Consider the following 14,762-nt stretch of genomic DNA (forward strand, 5'->3'; position numbering starts at 1 on the left):
ATTGGTTGTTTTACAAAGAGTTGGTCAGAGGTTCGCAAGTGGGTTGTGCAGAGATAGTGGTTGATGTGTGCAATCGTAGTATGGATGCCCCTGCTGAAGATGGTGATGATTACCCCATTGAACATGTAACTCAAAAAGTCATTTCATCGGATCATGATTCCGATGCACCCGAGGAGGAAGATAAAAGTTATGGTGATGATCTTTCTCATGACTCAAATGATGATGACAGTGGTGATGAAATTGGGTTTGACACATGCCGTGTAAACAATAATTTCGATGAAGACGACTTTGACAATGAGGAGGTCGATGATGATGACATATCTCAGGGCTCGGAAGAAAATGAGGGTGGTGAAGACGACAATGATATGGTACTTCCAGAAATAGATGGGACACATATTGGGCAACAAACACATGGGCTGCCATCGGTTAGGGTGTCCCAAGCATCTGCATTCGTTCCAAGAAGAACCAAAGCAACTCCATTCGTGGCACGAACACCAATGGGAGATGAAATGGTAGAAGAAACAGTTAGAGAATATAGATCAACAATGTTTGGAAGACGTATACCCCAATTGACTACAGTTGAGTTGAGGCAGTTGAAGGCTGTGCATGTTGATGTTCCAGAGGTCCCTATTTTTCATTCTATACCAAAAGGGGGTTTTTGTGATTCGGGTCTGCGTCATGCATGTATTGAGCCCGATAGTGGTGAGCAGTTGATAGAGAAGGGAATGATATTTGATAGCCTTGAGGATCTTAAATTTTTCTTGAGGGACTACTCTGTGCGGCACCATAGACCGTATGACGTGGTGCATTCGTCGGCTAAATTGAGGTACACGGTTCGTTGCCAGCAGGGATGTCCTTTGAACGTTTGGGCACGTGCTGTTGCTGATGATAGGGTGAAATGGAGGATCAGTAATATTAAACAACCTCACACATGTGGGACATCTGAGGTTTCTCAAGAGCACTCCCAATGTACCGCACATTACATTGGGAGATGCATTGCCGCAATGGTTCATGCTGACCCAGATGTTTCTGTGGCAGATATTATTGAAGCTATTCATGGTTTTACAAATTATCAGGTAAAATATGGAAAGGCTTGGAGGGCCAAGCAGCATGCTATAGCAATGTTATGGGGCGATTGGAAGGAAGCTTATGGAAGAGTTTCAAGAATATTAAGTGCAATTGCACACTTCAACCCAGGGACAAAGTGGTGCTCTCATACCACTGGCAGGCAAAAGATGCATAAGGGTTCCATGAAGCCTGTAATGAAACATGCATATTGGTGCTTCCCGCAATGTGTACAGGCATTCAGGCATTGCAAACCTGTTGTAAGTGTGGATGGCACGTTTCTTACCGGGAAGTATCGAGGGGCATTGTTGATTGCAACAGGCATGGACGGCGAGGATCGTTTGATCCCCCTGGCATTTTCGTTGGTTGAGGGTGAAAACAACGACAGCTGGTCAAAGTTCTTGCATTTGGTCCGTAGAGATGTTGTTGGACCGGACCGTAAGGTGTGCATTATTTCGGACCGGCATCAAGGAATTCTTAATGCAGTTGAGGACCACATGGAAGGGTACCAACCAGTCGTGCATAGGTGGTGTATGAGACACTTTGCCGCTAATATATGGCAAAGACAGAAGAGTAAAAATGTCATAAAGCAGCTAAAGTTAGTATGTGCATCAAAGGCAGAGAAGACATTTGAAACTAGGCTTGCAAAACTAAGGGGTATGATGAACGAACCGGCAACAATGTGGTTGGAGGACCAAATGGAAAATAAGTTTAAGTGGGCTCTTGCCTATGATGATGGTTCTAGATATGGTGTATGTAACACAAATATCTCAGAAGTGTTGAATAAGGTTCTTAAAGGGGTACGTGCTATGCCCGTTTCTGCCATTGTGGAGTACACCTTCTACAAGGTCAATTCATACTTTGTGCATAGATGGGAGAAAGCAAGGCAACAAATAGCTTCTAGGTCCAACCAAGATCTATGGGGAAAAGTGATCTTGGCATGGGAGGAATGGGGGGTGTAAGGTTTCTTTTTACGATGGAGACAGCCCGGCTTTGGGGGTAGGACGTTCACGCTCCCGACATCGGTGCGATCACGTGCCCGCGCCTGCCTCTTTGCTGCTGGAGAACGTTGCGAGGATGTTGGACCGCTCGGAAGATGTGAGTGTCCAATCTCATCAGGGCCGTAGGGTGGATCGCTATCATGTGATCTTGATGTCTCCTCGGACTCGTCGGTGACGTTCTCCTCAGACTCCTCGATGCCAGTTTACTGAGGTGGTGCCTCCTTGCCCCTCCTACGAGGTATTGACATATTGACAGCCCCTAGTTGCATGCGACGTCCTCCTACAAAACAGTATGTATTCAACATTTGTATAACTACTCACAAAACAAGAAGTAGCACAAATGGAAATCATTTTAGAAATACGGAACGGAATCTGTAGATGATGTGCCCAAATCTGGTGTTAAACTCATGCTCCTTCCACCACGTTGGCGCGATCCGGAAGGTTCTTCATGATCCGCCGGTCCTTGTCCTTGTGCTGATAAGCAGTTTAGTTTGAAGGCCATTTTCCGGCATCTCCGTCTAAACCTCTACATTACATTAGGCAACAAAATCCGTAAGAGGAAATAAATTTGCATTACAATAGGCAAGAAAAACCGTTTAAGAGTACTATTTCTCCAACAAAGATTAATTGCCAGTTCAAAGCGAAATCTAGACATTTACCTGCAAAAATGTCCTAAGCACGGTGGCCTCATCCGGAGAGCCTATTGGCACGCTAAACGCTTGTCCCGCCTCATTAGCAAAACGACCAATTTGATGACTCTGCAGGTGCATATGTCATATACACAATAGGTCACAATCTATTGCATGATTCGTTGTATTCAAGTAATGTAAATTATAACTTACAATGTAATCTTCAAAGGGTCCTCTCTCGGGCTGCCTACCCATTCTCGTGTGAGCATCATACTCGTCGAAGACATCTTCGAGGTCCGAAGGCAAATCCTCGATGTTGGTAGCGTCCATTGCAACCTTTAGCTTCAGCCTTGTTTGTTGCTTCAACCACTCCAAGTATATCTTGAACTGGGAGTCACGGTGAACAGGTCCACCAAAAACAATGTTGTTTGCCCGGAGATTCCAAGCATTGACATGCGCAACATGCTTCTCCTCCCAGTTTTTCATACCCCTTTGCTTGCGACGATCGATTCTACATGTAAATATTGCAAGCATTAATGTAGTTCCAGTTTATAGCAAAACATGCAAATAATTTCCGTAACATGATATTGCATAAAAAAAACTTACGCATGCAGCTCTTGGCTAGTACTGAGATGCTCGGGAGGACATGTCTGAAGTATTCCAAACTGGCGCATCACGCGATTTGGAATGTGAAACTCCACAATATAGTAGCAAATAAGAGGACAGACGGAGCGCCAATATTGAGTATCCATGGTGCATTGCAGACTAAGCTCCATGTTTTGCACCTCTTGGCGATTGTATGGTTGCCATTCAACCTAAGACAACATATTCAATTTGATTACAACAATGATATGGCTACATTACATGATTTGCGTTAGGGAAGTCGTAGTAGACTTACGTGTGCAGCACTGAGGCAGTCAAGAGCATTGATGTAGTCTACGTACCTCCATCCTGGATTCTCGTGCATGGTTTCACTATTGTTCCACAGCCAACCCACAGTACCCACCGCCACTTCCTCGTATGATGGAACAACCTTATTGAAGACAATAAGTAATTAGATTATCCAATATTCAAGATTATATGAAGCAGACAACAATAGTGCCAAACAACTGCACAAATCAGGTCCTTACCCCAATACTATGCCTCTCGGGCCTGCCAATAGGAATGCGCTCCCACATCCACAATTGCAAAAGGTAAGAACAACCCCCAAGGCTTGCATTATCTCCGCTCCGCCTACACGCATCACACATCTGATGGTACAACCATCCAAGTGCTACATTTCCCCAGCTAAAACTGCCAATGTTGTCCTATTCCTGACCAATTAGTTCTAACCACATCCACGAGATTGTGTTCCCGCTCGAATCCAGGAATAGAAACCCTGCGACCAATTGCCATAGCCACGCTCGGGCGAACCTAGCAACCACCCCTGCCGGAGCATGAGCTGGAGGTGGCGTACCAAAATGATCGGACAACCATGCTGACGTCACTCCTGTAGGCTTCTTGTCCTTCGTGTCTTCTGGTGGTTTAGGTGGGTGCACTCCAAACAACAACTCCACTCTATCTCTCCATCCATTTGGACATATGCTCCCGGTCACAGCTCTTCCATCTATACGAAGTCCAAAGAGCATAGCCACATCTTGTAGTGTAATGGTCATCTCACCGGCAGGAAGGTGGAATGTGTGTGTCTCAGGCCTCCATCGGTCAACAAGTGCTGTCAGAGCTGCATTATCCATCCTGGGGAGCCCATCCTTGACCAACCACGCCAACGGGAGGAATCCAGCCCGTTTAAGGTACGGTGCGTACCTATCGTCCCAAGTGTGAGTCTTGTGAAGGCGGGGACGTAGAGGCCTCAAAAACTACAAACATATCAGTCAACATTGTAATCAACTAAAGTCGAATTAGTAATTACATACAAAAAAATTCAATCACAAGTTCACCTCACCTCCGTAGGCTCCTCTAGTATCTTGCCACGGTGCCGCTCATCATAAACCATTTGTAGGAGGGGATACCGTGGGTGCTGTGCCATCTATATTCAAAAACAAACAAAAATCAAAGATCACATTTTTTTCAAAATGATTAACACAGATACAATCAAAGGCCATGGTCCTTAAGCTCAAATGAAAAAAAAATCATACTTGACCAAGATTAGGGAATATGCTAATCAATGAACTAGTTCATTGCATTTTTTCCACTTGCAATTAGGTATAATCCTTATATAATTCAGTAATAAAATTTAAACTTTACCGAGAAATTCAATTACCAAGAACATAAATTACATTCCAAATCTTAAATTCAACAGTTAAATACAAATACTTCAAACATACTAGTTCATGAAAGTCTCGATTATGTCATTCTCATCCACCTAAAAGAAACTATCCCGCTCAATGAATTTGACAAAGACAATCATACAAAAGAGCATCACCCAACTTATTTCTTTTCTTAGCTTTAACTGAAGCTTTTCTTAGCAATATCCTCATTACTCTTTATAGTTCAATTGTTCCACAGATTACAGACAAAGTAATAAAGTGCATCAATAATCAATGATATGGCCAAAATCATGTACCATATAGACTACAATTTTGAACAAACCTTCAGAGGGAGCAGGATCTAGGGGGCGTCGGCCTCCAGGCAGGCAGCAGGGGGCGCCGGCCTCCAGGGACCAGGCGACCAGTCGGCCTGCAGGGCAGCCGGGGGCGCCGACCTGCAGGGAGCCCGGAGTGGCCGACGAGGTCCTGCAAGGAGGGGGCGAGGGGCAGGGGTGGCATCAGATCTGCAGGCGCCATGGCTGGCGGTTGTAGGCAGGTTAGGGTGCCGGATGGGGAGGACAAACCGGGGAGGCGTCGCCGGAGGGGAAGGCGAGGGGGAGGAGGTCCACTCCCGGCGGCGGCGGCAGCAGCAAGGCGGCAAGCTCGGAGATGGCGTCGCAGACCTTCTTCACGATGGGCTTCGGGGGGTCGGACTGGAGCGTGGTGAGGAGGTGCGCCTTGAGCGCGGACTGGCCGGCGGGGGAGAGCTGCGTCCCAGAGGAGGCAAGGGGCACCGTCGGGCGAAGCCCCCTCCGCGGCGTCCCAGAGGAGGCAGCGGGCGACGCGCCCTCCGCACCCGCCCAGGGAGGCGACGGCCGACGGCTCCAAGGAAAGAAAGGAGACACAAATAGAAAAGAGAAAGGTGGGCTAGGGTTCCTTGTTGGGCCCAATGTGTATCAGGCTGAGTCGCGCCAATGCATGTGGCGCGACTCAGCTTTGCCACGTCAGCTGCCTGGCCGCGGGCGTTCCAGCGTGGCAGCTTAGTCGCGCCAAAGCATGTGGCGCGACTCTTCGCGCCACGGAGCTTGGCGCGACCAAAAGGGCTAGTTTTTGGAAATTTAGATCTGCATGAGTTATTATTAAAATATTAGATTAAAAAAATTAAATTAAAAAAATTCCGGTGCGAGCGGCCTAACCCGTGTCGACCAAACCAGAAACCCTCCCGGCGGATCAGGATGAGGGCGTGCCACAAGTACGACGGCGCCATCCCCTGCCATGGGGGCGGGGCGCAGGCCTGAGGACATGTCAGACGGGAGACGACACTACAATCCGGGCGAACATGACTTTGGATTGGGGAGCACGATCGACCAGAGGGCCCTAGACAGGACACGTGTGGAACAGCCGAGCTCGCCCAGGGACACTGTTTCCAGGAGGTGAGGAACCCTCTTTTCTCATGCAATGTAGCCTAGCCTGCCAACAATATCAGGCGGACCCGGGCCTTCTTACCTCTCTCTTGAAACCACACACAAACACACCGCTTGCAAGCGCCCCATTGTAAGTACCCAGCATTAGAACGTGAGGAACACAAAGAACACCACCCTTTTACCGGATGTAGGTCCATTGCCGGAACCAATCTAAATCCTCATCTTTGTCTGTTAGCCATCGAGCCACGGAGAAGCGCGGCCGCTAAATTCACTAGCCGGTGACCGAAACACCGACAGTTTATATCAGATTTAGCATGAAAATAAATTATATAATTAATTTAATAATACTTATTTTGTAATATAAGTGTTAATATCGTTTTGGATAAATTTAGTTAAATGCTGACTCCTTTTTTTTTGGAACTTGTTAAATGCTGACTCCTTCGAAAATGTGAGTTGCATTCTTTTGGAACGGAGGGAGTGCTTCACAAAAGATACGCAGCGCTCCGCATCAGACTTCACTCTGATGACTGCCTGACAGTCATGTTTGGCTTGGTAGAGCGTTCATAATCCACATGCTCCCTTCCCTTGCACACGCGCGCCCACAAACACCACTTCCACAGGTTTAGATCATCATCTCTGTTTGGAGAAATAGTCAAGGGTTATTTTGAGGGCTAAGTTTAGACTAAGAAAATAGTTATTCAATGAAATAACATTTGAGGTGTTCGGATCCGAGGGCTATTTAGCTCATAAAGTACTTTTCCAATCGTGTGGCTGCCGCTTTTTCAAAAGAGAGAAAGAGAGAATCAGGAAGACTCATGTGAAATAGCTCCAAATAGCACCTCTTGGTAGATTTTTAAGGTGGACTATTTGCAAATAGTCTAGAAATAACCCTTCTGTTTGGCTCTTCTATAACTATTTGGAATAGTTGCAGAGGGAGCTAAAAAAAACAGCCGATGAATCCAAACAGGGCCGATCGATGATGCTACCTAACATATTTTGCCAAAATTCCGGAATCTATTTCATGGACAGATCCGTGTGCTTGGCAACGAGAGCTCTGACTCGTTTTGACGGAATACGAATGCAACGAAGCATTTTATACAAACAGGTGAAGTTATAGTACAACATGGGCTAGAAGTGAACGCAATTTGAAAGACGAGCATTTCACACCCGATGACGTTGCCTGTTTTTTTTTCCTGGTCACTTCTCCCCCTCTGGCTGCCGGATGACGTTGCCTGTTGCTGTTCAGTACTTCAGGCCTTGTTTACATCCCAAAATAATACACTCAAAAACATCACATCAAATGTTTGGACACATGCATGGAGTACTAAATAAAATTTATTTGCAATTTTTTTTGCACGGATGGGTTGTAAATCACGAAATGAATCTAATGAGCCTACTTAATTCATGATTTGCAATAATGATGCTACAGTAATCATCTGTTAATTATAAATTAATTATGGATTAATTAGGCTCATTAGATTCATCTCGCGATTTACAACCCATCCGTGCAAAAAGTTTTATAAATAGACTTTATTTAGTGATCCGAAATAGTAAGATTCTTTTCTAAAAATTTACGCCAAAAAGATTCTTCTCCAAGATTGATGCTGGGTTACCGAGGTGGCGCGTTAGCACCAGTGGTCGTATTTGACTTCACCAGATTCTCCAGTCATGGTTCAGCTTTTGCATGATCAACGCTTTACCAGATATTTGTTTTGCAACCTTAGGTGCCATACTCTTGGACATGACCCATGATTTCCTGAAAACTATGGCAGATCCCAGCTGCTGTTGTCACCAGGTTTGTTATGATGCAGAAATTTGAACCATTTCCAGTTCGCGTACAGTTTAGCTTCGTCATCAAATGGTAGCGTTTCTCCTGGAAGGCTATCATCTAACATGGTGTTCTGAGATATAACTGGAAGTTGCTCCCTGTATCTCTTCGCCATTTCCTCAGCTTCCGAGAACACTTTCTGCATCAGGACAAGACGAATGATAATAAGAAAGCATACACAGGAGGGAGATTCATCAAAGAGATTGAATGTATAACTAGACTAGAGTGCAACTCAGTATATAACCTCTGTCTGAAAGAAATAAACCAGGTGCACTCTCGAGGTCCGCTATGCTGTTGATTAAGCAGCAAAATAAGTTTCAGTACTCTAACACATATGGTGACCAAATCTCATAAAAAAAGGCAGTATTCAGCAAAATTGAAACCAATACAACAGTTAGTTCACAACTAAATAGAGCCAATGCCAGTGTGAGGTCAGGTTACCTCAGTGCGATTTTGTCTGGGACATTTGACTTGATCACGAGAACTTTTACCTCATCATCTATCTTTAGGACATCGTTTACTGACAAAACACGACCTCTACTAATGTTTGATATGTGCAATAATCCACTGCAAATAATTAAATGCGTATATGTTAGCTGCACCCTTTAGCTTATAAGGGAAACACACACTTTTTTAGCTTATGCTCGATCGCAAATTCAAAAAAGAAAGAACCAAGTAAAAGCATAAGTGCATTTAGTCTTGTGAGTTCCATCTCGTACCTTCTGTTTGTCCCAGCAATCCTAACTTGTGCACCATATGGAAAAATTTTGCGAACACTTCCTTGTAGGAGAGTTCCTTCTCTAAGATAAGTCATTTCCTGATGATCAGAAATCGAGTGTATCAGTACATTAATTGTCATGATATCTTTGGCACTTGGCAGTGTTAATAGCTTGCAGATAAATGGGACTTCTTTTGAGAAAGGAGTAAAACAGAATTTAATTTGCTATATCCAGTGTCATGCAATCACCTTATAACAGAAGTAACCAATATCACTGGGGGAAAGAAGGGGTATATTAGCTTGGGCAATTGATTTTGTAGCATAAACATGCAATGTCAAGAAGCTGACTTATGATTGATGATTAGGGTAAGTGTGATGGCATTCAGTACACAGCCTCAACAGATGAAGCCCCAGAAATAAATGACATACTCTCCATGTACACAATTCGGTGCGTCTCACCAATATATCTGATTGTGCTAAATTTCAATTAGTATTTTTGGTACTTGATCATCACAACTTACAAACACGTGTAATCTGATTTTTTACTTAACCATAGTTGTAATTTATGGAGACGAGTCAATGTACTAACCATGGTTCTCACGGCGTCGCCTAGTCGTCGCCTAGGCGTCGGGGCGAGTTTCCAATCGAGGCGTCTCGCCCGCCACGCCTTTTCTGGATATGGCGTCGCCTAGGCGTCGGACATGGCGAGGCGGACGCCGCACGAGCGAAAAGCAGAGGCGCGCGGGAAAAAAAGGGCACGGCGCGATGCGCGCGCGGGGGAGGGGTCAGGGCGCGGGCGCGCGGGAAATCGCGACGCCTATACCCCCGCGCGGGAGCCCCCAACCCTGCAGCGCGCCAAAACAGAGAGGAGGAAAGAGAGGAGAGGGGGGAGAGAAGAGGGCGGCGGCGGCACCTGGATTCCGGCGGCGCGCGGCCTGCCGCTCCTTCCTCTGCCGATTCGAGCGTCCTGCTTCTGCTCCGCAGCCTCTGACCTCCGCTCCGCCAATTTGAGCCGTCGCCCGCCTGCATCTCCGCGGCTTCCGACCTCCTGCTGCTGCTCCGTGACCTCCGACCTGCTGCTGCTCTACTCTACCTCCTGCTGCTCCGTGACCTCCGACCTTCTACTGCTCCGTGACCTCCGACCTTCTGCTGCTGCCCAGAGGTATATCTTCTCTTTTTCTCCCCTTCTTTGCTCTTCCTTCACCTCGCTCCGTGCCGTCCGGCCCTCTGCTCCGCGCCATCCGACCCCTGCTCCGCCCGTCCGGTCCCCGCCGTCCGGCCTCTGCTCGGGGAAGGAGGGAGCTCGGGGAAGGGGGCAGCAGTGAAAAGGATGAGAAGAAAAGGTCGGATCTATTTTTCTGTTCCCCGCCGTCCTTGTGGATGGTGACCTTGTGGATCTGTTCTTTGCCTAACCTTTAGTTATTTTATTGATCTATGCGGCTGTGCCTTTGTGATCTGTGCCTCTGTTTTGATTATTGTTTCTGCCATGCTTTTACTAGTTTATTAGTGTGTGCTCAGATTAGAGATTAGAGTACTGGAGATTAGAGTCCTGGAGATGGAGTAGTGGAGGTATGTTTGTGTTACTCCATCTAGATTAAGGCATGTGTATGGCGCCGCCTCGCCGCGCGCCATACTCGCCTAGGCGTCTGGAAGGGGGTGAGTCGCCACGCCTCGCCTTACCGCCGTAAGAACCATGGTACTAACCCATGCTTTCTTCTCACTAATTATCAGGTCATTAGTTTCTTCATCGAGCCTTGCAATGCACACACGAATGCTGCAGCCAACCTGTTGCCAAGAAATAACAAGCCATGTAGCTTAATATCATCATAAAAGGCCATATGCCTCACTAATTGAACGATGATTTAGGCATTAACAGTACTAATTCCAAATGGTCCTTATTTTGTTTTTCAAGTCTGTAAATGTACCTATCCTATCCATAAGCTCAACTTTAGGAAGGAATGCTCTCAACCCCTGAAATTAAGTTGGCCTAAATCTTAGCCTTGAACAGCAATAACTTAATGATCAGATGCATCAACAACAGATAAAAGGGGGAAGGATCCCTTGCCTCGATTCTTGTCAGTAGACCCCCGGTGTTCCACTCGTAAATTTTAACCTCAATCGGCTCATCGAGTTGCATATTCTGTCTGGCAAAATTAAACACACACGATTGATGCACTAACGCCTGGAATCGCACGCAGTATCATGAATAGAGAGCTATCTGCTCGGCGTCAGCCCTCAGGCCTCAGCAATGTCAGATGGGAGAGCATAAGGAAACACGAGGAGGGCTAAACCTGCCTGGCGCGGTGCCACGCGAGGCGCCGGAAGAGCCGTCGCGCCGACAGCAGCGGCCGCCCACTGAGCGTCCAGCCGAGCACCTCGGCGAATACCACCGTGCCGGGCGCCACCAGTGCCCTGCTCCCGCGGCGATTATGCTTCCCGGTCGCCTCCTCGCCCGCGGCAGGGCTCGCCACGACCCCCACGCTCCCTGGCCGAGGCGAGAGTTACTTTATCCGCTTGCAGTTTTTTTTGGTGTATTTTATCTCAAAAAAACTGAAAAGAGTTTGGGCTGGGCCGAATGTTTGGAGGCCCACTCAATATTCCTCCTCTTTATACCGAGCCCATTCATTGAGGATGCAGATTGCGAATCGTGGGCTGTGACCTCCCTGCCTGTCGTCTTCGTCTCCGGCGAGCAAAGCAGCGGCGGAAAGAGAGAGGGATGGGGTACCTCTGGCGGGTGCGGCTGTCGTCGTTCGCGGCTGGCGCCGCGGCGACGTCGGCGGCGGGTTTCTTCCTCCTCTTCAAAGACCATCTCCTTGTCCGCACCACAATCTTCCGGCGGGTGAGTCCACCCCCAAGAACCAATCGAGCCACTTTGCCTCCGCTCTGATTCTCGGGGGCTAATCTGGTTAATCGCCCGTTCATCCCCATTTCTTTGCGCACTTGACACTTCTCGCTAAATTAGGCGCCTCTGGTTTCCTTCCCGATGCCCACATACCGTGATCTGGTTCGACTAAATAGGTGGTCAAGCCTTTCACCATTTTGTTCGTGTTGCTCTTGATGGAAAGGCCACATCGGCTTGTTCCTGGGATTGAGGCGGACTAAATTGAATTCAGACCACGGCCTGGTCAAGACTCAAGGGAAATGTAACCTGTAGGTTATGATTGATCCTTGTACGTGTTTATTCCAGAAGCCAGAACTTTATCCAGAGTTTGCTACGACACATTAATAATTTCAGATGCTGTCTTAATTAGAGATCAATTTATATAACATGAATCATATTCTGACCTTTCACTACTTCCCTTGGCTGAGCGCAGGGTCGCCAATTGTTTGCCATGTAGTATATTCATCCTTTCTCATGGTGTGTGTTGAGCTTTGGACCCATGTTCCTGGGCTCAGTTGTACTGGTAACGACTCCTCTTTCCTCTTATTGAAAAATGTGCTCCGACACGGTTGCAAAAAAGATGTAGGTACTCCATGCATTATACACATGTATGTATGGTGCTGATACTTGCCACTTCCGTAGTCAATCTCATCAAGGAATTGTGCATGTCATTTCAAATTATACCTTGGTGTTGGGTCACATGGTTGTGGCCAAGCTATGAATCCTTAGGGGCAGTATTGGTGAAAGGAATTTGGCACTCATCATGCTGGTTATATCATGATAGCATCAACATAATATCATGCTGACTATACACTGCGTATCTTACTATCTTATGTCTGCCCATTGCACTAGGCCACTAGCTATTAAGGTTGATCAAGCTTCTTATGTGTTATATGCACTGGTGAATTGCATTACTTGTTTTTCCAACTTGATTTGTGGCGTGCTATTAATTATCATAAGTAGATGATTATGTAACTAAGCGCCTATGGAGTCAGAAACAGCAGTTGCACCTCAACTTACTTTAGCTCTAACTTTGGCATAGGCATCTGTATATAAATAGCAAAGTAACTATATATTCTTGAGTTTGTAGGTTAAATTCTGTTAGGATTTTTTAGGCGAACGGCAGGGGAGACCACTACCTTTTTTGGTATAAAAGGGGATATGTACAGGCGGATTACATGGACACTATGTCCAAAAGAGAAAAGCAGAGTACATGTAAAAATTACTCGACCAAGCGTTTAACATGCCCTGGACCTCTGGTTCTGCCTTAAGCGTGACTAGTTTAATCCCCCCTATCGCAATCTCATGATGGAAGTACTATTTTTGTCTGTTTTGGCTCCTGAGGCTAGTAGTTCAACATAACATTTTGGACTGGACTATTTTTAATTTGTATCGTGTTTGACTAGTGGCTAAGGGTTGGTGTGTTTACTTCCAGGTGGAGGAAATTAAGGAAACTTCTGAAAAGCATTATGAAGCCCTAAATAGGAGGATATCAGCACTGGAAAGCAGAAAAGAATCAGGAGCTATTAAAGAGGCATCTGATTAGTTCAATGAGTTGGGCTCATGTAATGGTTACATCTGCCCAGATGTTTTTGATTGCTGCATGTGGTATAAACTGCAGCATTTAAAGCTGTACTATTGTATTGTTGGAATATCTAGGAACCTTGAATTTTTCTCGGACCTTATGAACCCTGAATTTGAGTTGTGCTACAATTCTGCATGGCCATGTCAGTGCCATCTTCTTGAGTTGAACAAAGATCAAATAAATACATTTTTCATTACATTTGTTCTCAGATGTTGCGACTATCTATATGTTACCATTTGCTATAGCAAGACTTTGGGCGCTTGTTAGTCTGTACATTGCATTGCTTTTTGAACGTTTCGGCAATTTTCTAGTGAATATTCTAAAATTGGTGACCACAGCAGTATTTAGATGATTACATATGTCATGAGCTTTAGCACAAATGGTATTCAATTTGACAGATGAGACTATGTCTTCATAAGCACTTTTTTTGGCTGAGTTTCACATTTTCGTATTGTGTCCTGTTTGTAGGTTATAGAAGAAACTGTATCTTGCTATTATTTGTAACAATTATTTAAACCTGTTTTGATTCCCAGTTTTTTCGGTTGCAGCTGCAAAGTCAAGGGCATTATAAGCTCACTATTCACATTCTGGTGTCATCCTGGGGACCAAGTGTTATCTTACCAACTGCAACACATGGGTGACAATATCATAAGGGAATGATCATCAGAATGATATTATCTCTAATAGGGTGGTGAGGAAATGGTCTGCCATGATTGCTAGTTTGCTACTGCAATGGTGGGAACATGCCTGGGGCATTGGCAGGTCATTCTGGAGGATGCTGGTGGCCTAGTGGTCATTCATGGCTTTTTGGCGAATCTCACAATATCTAGCTTTTTTGGTGACTAGCGCAAATTTAGGGGTACTGTAAGCTCACACCATATGCTTTGCAGTATCATCCTTTGAACTTACTGTAATATCTTACCAATCATTACACATGGGTGAAAAGATGCTGCAGGAATGATCTGTAATCTCATTGGATTGTGATGAAGCTTAGTTTTGTTAGTGTTGATCTCCACCGTTTGGACCAACGGACCAAACGGGCCTTGACTCGCGCCCTGATCGGGGGCGCCCAGCCCGTGGAAGGCTGGTGGGCCCCCGTCGCGCAGCACACATATAAAAGGAAGAGGTGGGGGTCAGTGGCATGGGGTCCAAAGTTCGTCGCCCTGATGCTCCCACCAACAGAAACCCTAGCCGATCGGGGATGTGCTGAAGCGGCGGGAAGCTCCACCACGGCCACATCATCGTCCTCTACGCCACCGGCACGGGCTACTGCACCACGCCGCCGTCATGCGCCTCTGCGTCGTCAACGGCTTCATGGAAGATGGTGGCTGGTATTAGCAATGTTTTTCCTCTGTTTAAGTTTATCCAAATCGATCTACTCCTAG

The 14,762-nt window shown here is 46.2% G+C and overlaps 2 protein-coding genes and 1 long non-coding RNA gene across 8 annotated transcripts; 1 reads left to right on the forward strand and 2 right to left on the reverse strand.

Moving 5' to 3' along the window:
- Nucleotides 1-2,310: 2,310 nt before the first annotated feature.
- On the reverse strand, nt 2,311-3,397 carry LOC120675918. The gene is made up of 3 exons (XR_005675537.1): nt 3,302-3,397; nt 2,726-3,206; nt 2,311-2,592 (listed from the first exon to the last, which is right to left on the reverse strand). It is a non-coding gene; the product is annotated as an uncharacterized LOC120675918 (long non-coding RNA).
- A 4,474-nt stretch (nt 3,398-7,871) lies between these two features.
- Nucleotides 7,872-11,409, reverse strand: LOC120673979 (protein PIGMENT DEFECTIVE 338, chloroplastic-like). 5 transcript variants are annotated; one of them, XM_039955039.1, is made up of 8 exons: nt 11,207-11,409; nt 10,977-11,055; nt 10,811-10,882; nt 10,616-10,696; nt 8,913-9,010; nt 8,635-8,760; nt 8,438-8,484; nt 7,872-8,334 (listed from the first exon to the last, which is right to left on the reverse strand). In XM_039955039.1, exons 2-8 carry the CDS (start codon nt 11,046-11,048, stop codon nt 8,129-8,131), a joined length of 702 nt encoding a protein of 233 aa, XP_039810973.1. In that variant the 5' UTR covers nt 11,049-11,055; nt 11,207-11,409; the 3' UTR covers nt 7,872-8,128. The 5 variants fall into 5 exon arrangements, with proteins under 5 accessions (XP_039810973.1, XP_039810974.1, XP_039810975.1 ...); XM_039955040.1 differs by having other exon boundaries at nt 11,203-11,409; XM_039955041.1 differs by lacking the exon at nt 10,811-10,882 and having other exon boundaries at nt 11,207-11,408.
- Nucleotides 11,410-11,529: 120 nt separating this feature from the next.
- Nucleotides 11,530-14,350, forward strand: LOC120673980. 2 transcript variants are annotated; one of them, XR_005674938.1, is made up of 3 exons: nt 11,530-11,750; nt 13,228-13,400; nt 13,926-14,350. XR_005674938.1 is itself a non-coding variant. In XM_039955044.1 (2 exons), exons 1-2 carry the CDS (start codon nt 11,628-11,630, stop codon nt 13,336-13,338), a joined length of 234 nt encoding a protein of 77 aa, XP_039810978.1. In that variant the 5' UTR covers nt 11,531-11,627; the 3' UTR covers nt 13,339-13,575. The 2 variants fall into 2 exon arrangements, 1 of the variants encoding a protein (XP_039810978.1); XM_039955044.1 differs by lacking the exon at nt 13,926-14,350 and having other exon boundaries at nt 11,531-11,750; nt 13,228-13,575.
- The last annotated feature ends 412 nt before the right edge of the window (nt 14,351-14,762 follow it).

The sequence above is a fragment of the Panicum virgatum genome, chromosome 5N (assembly GCF_016808335.1).
Source record: "Panicum virgatum strain AP13 chromosome 5N, P.virgatum_v5, whole genome shotgun sequence".
Classification (NCBI taxonomy): Eukaryota; Viridiplantae; Streptophyta; class Magnoliopsida; order Poales; family Poaceae; genus Panicum; species Panicum virgatum.

What these genes read in the sequence shown, in the direction of transcription:
- LOC120673979 (XM_039955039.1), bottom strand. Translation starts at nt 11,048, where the DNA reads ATGCAACTCGATGAGCCGATTGAGGTTAAAATTTACGAGTGGAACACC. An exon ending in GTCTACTGACAAGAATCGAG is followed by an intron (nt 10,883 to 10,976) that starts GCAAGGGATCCT and finishes ACTTAATTTCAG; the next exon opens with GGGTTGAGAGCATTCCTTCC. An exon ending in TTTATTTCTTTCAGACAGAG is followed by an intron (nt 8,335 to 8,437) that starts GTTATATACTGA and finishes TTGTCCTGATGC; the next exon opens with AGAAAGTGTTCTCGGAAGCT.
- LOC120673980 (XM_039955044.1), top strand. Translation starts at nt 11,628, where the DNA reads ATGGGGTACCTCTGGCGGGTGCGGCTGTCGTCGTTCGCGGCTGGCGCC. An exon ending in GCACCACAATCTTCCGGCGG is followed by an intron (nt 11,751 to 13,227) that starts GTGAGTCCACCC and finishes GTTTACTTCCAG; the next exon opens with GTGGAGGAAATTAAGGAAAC.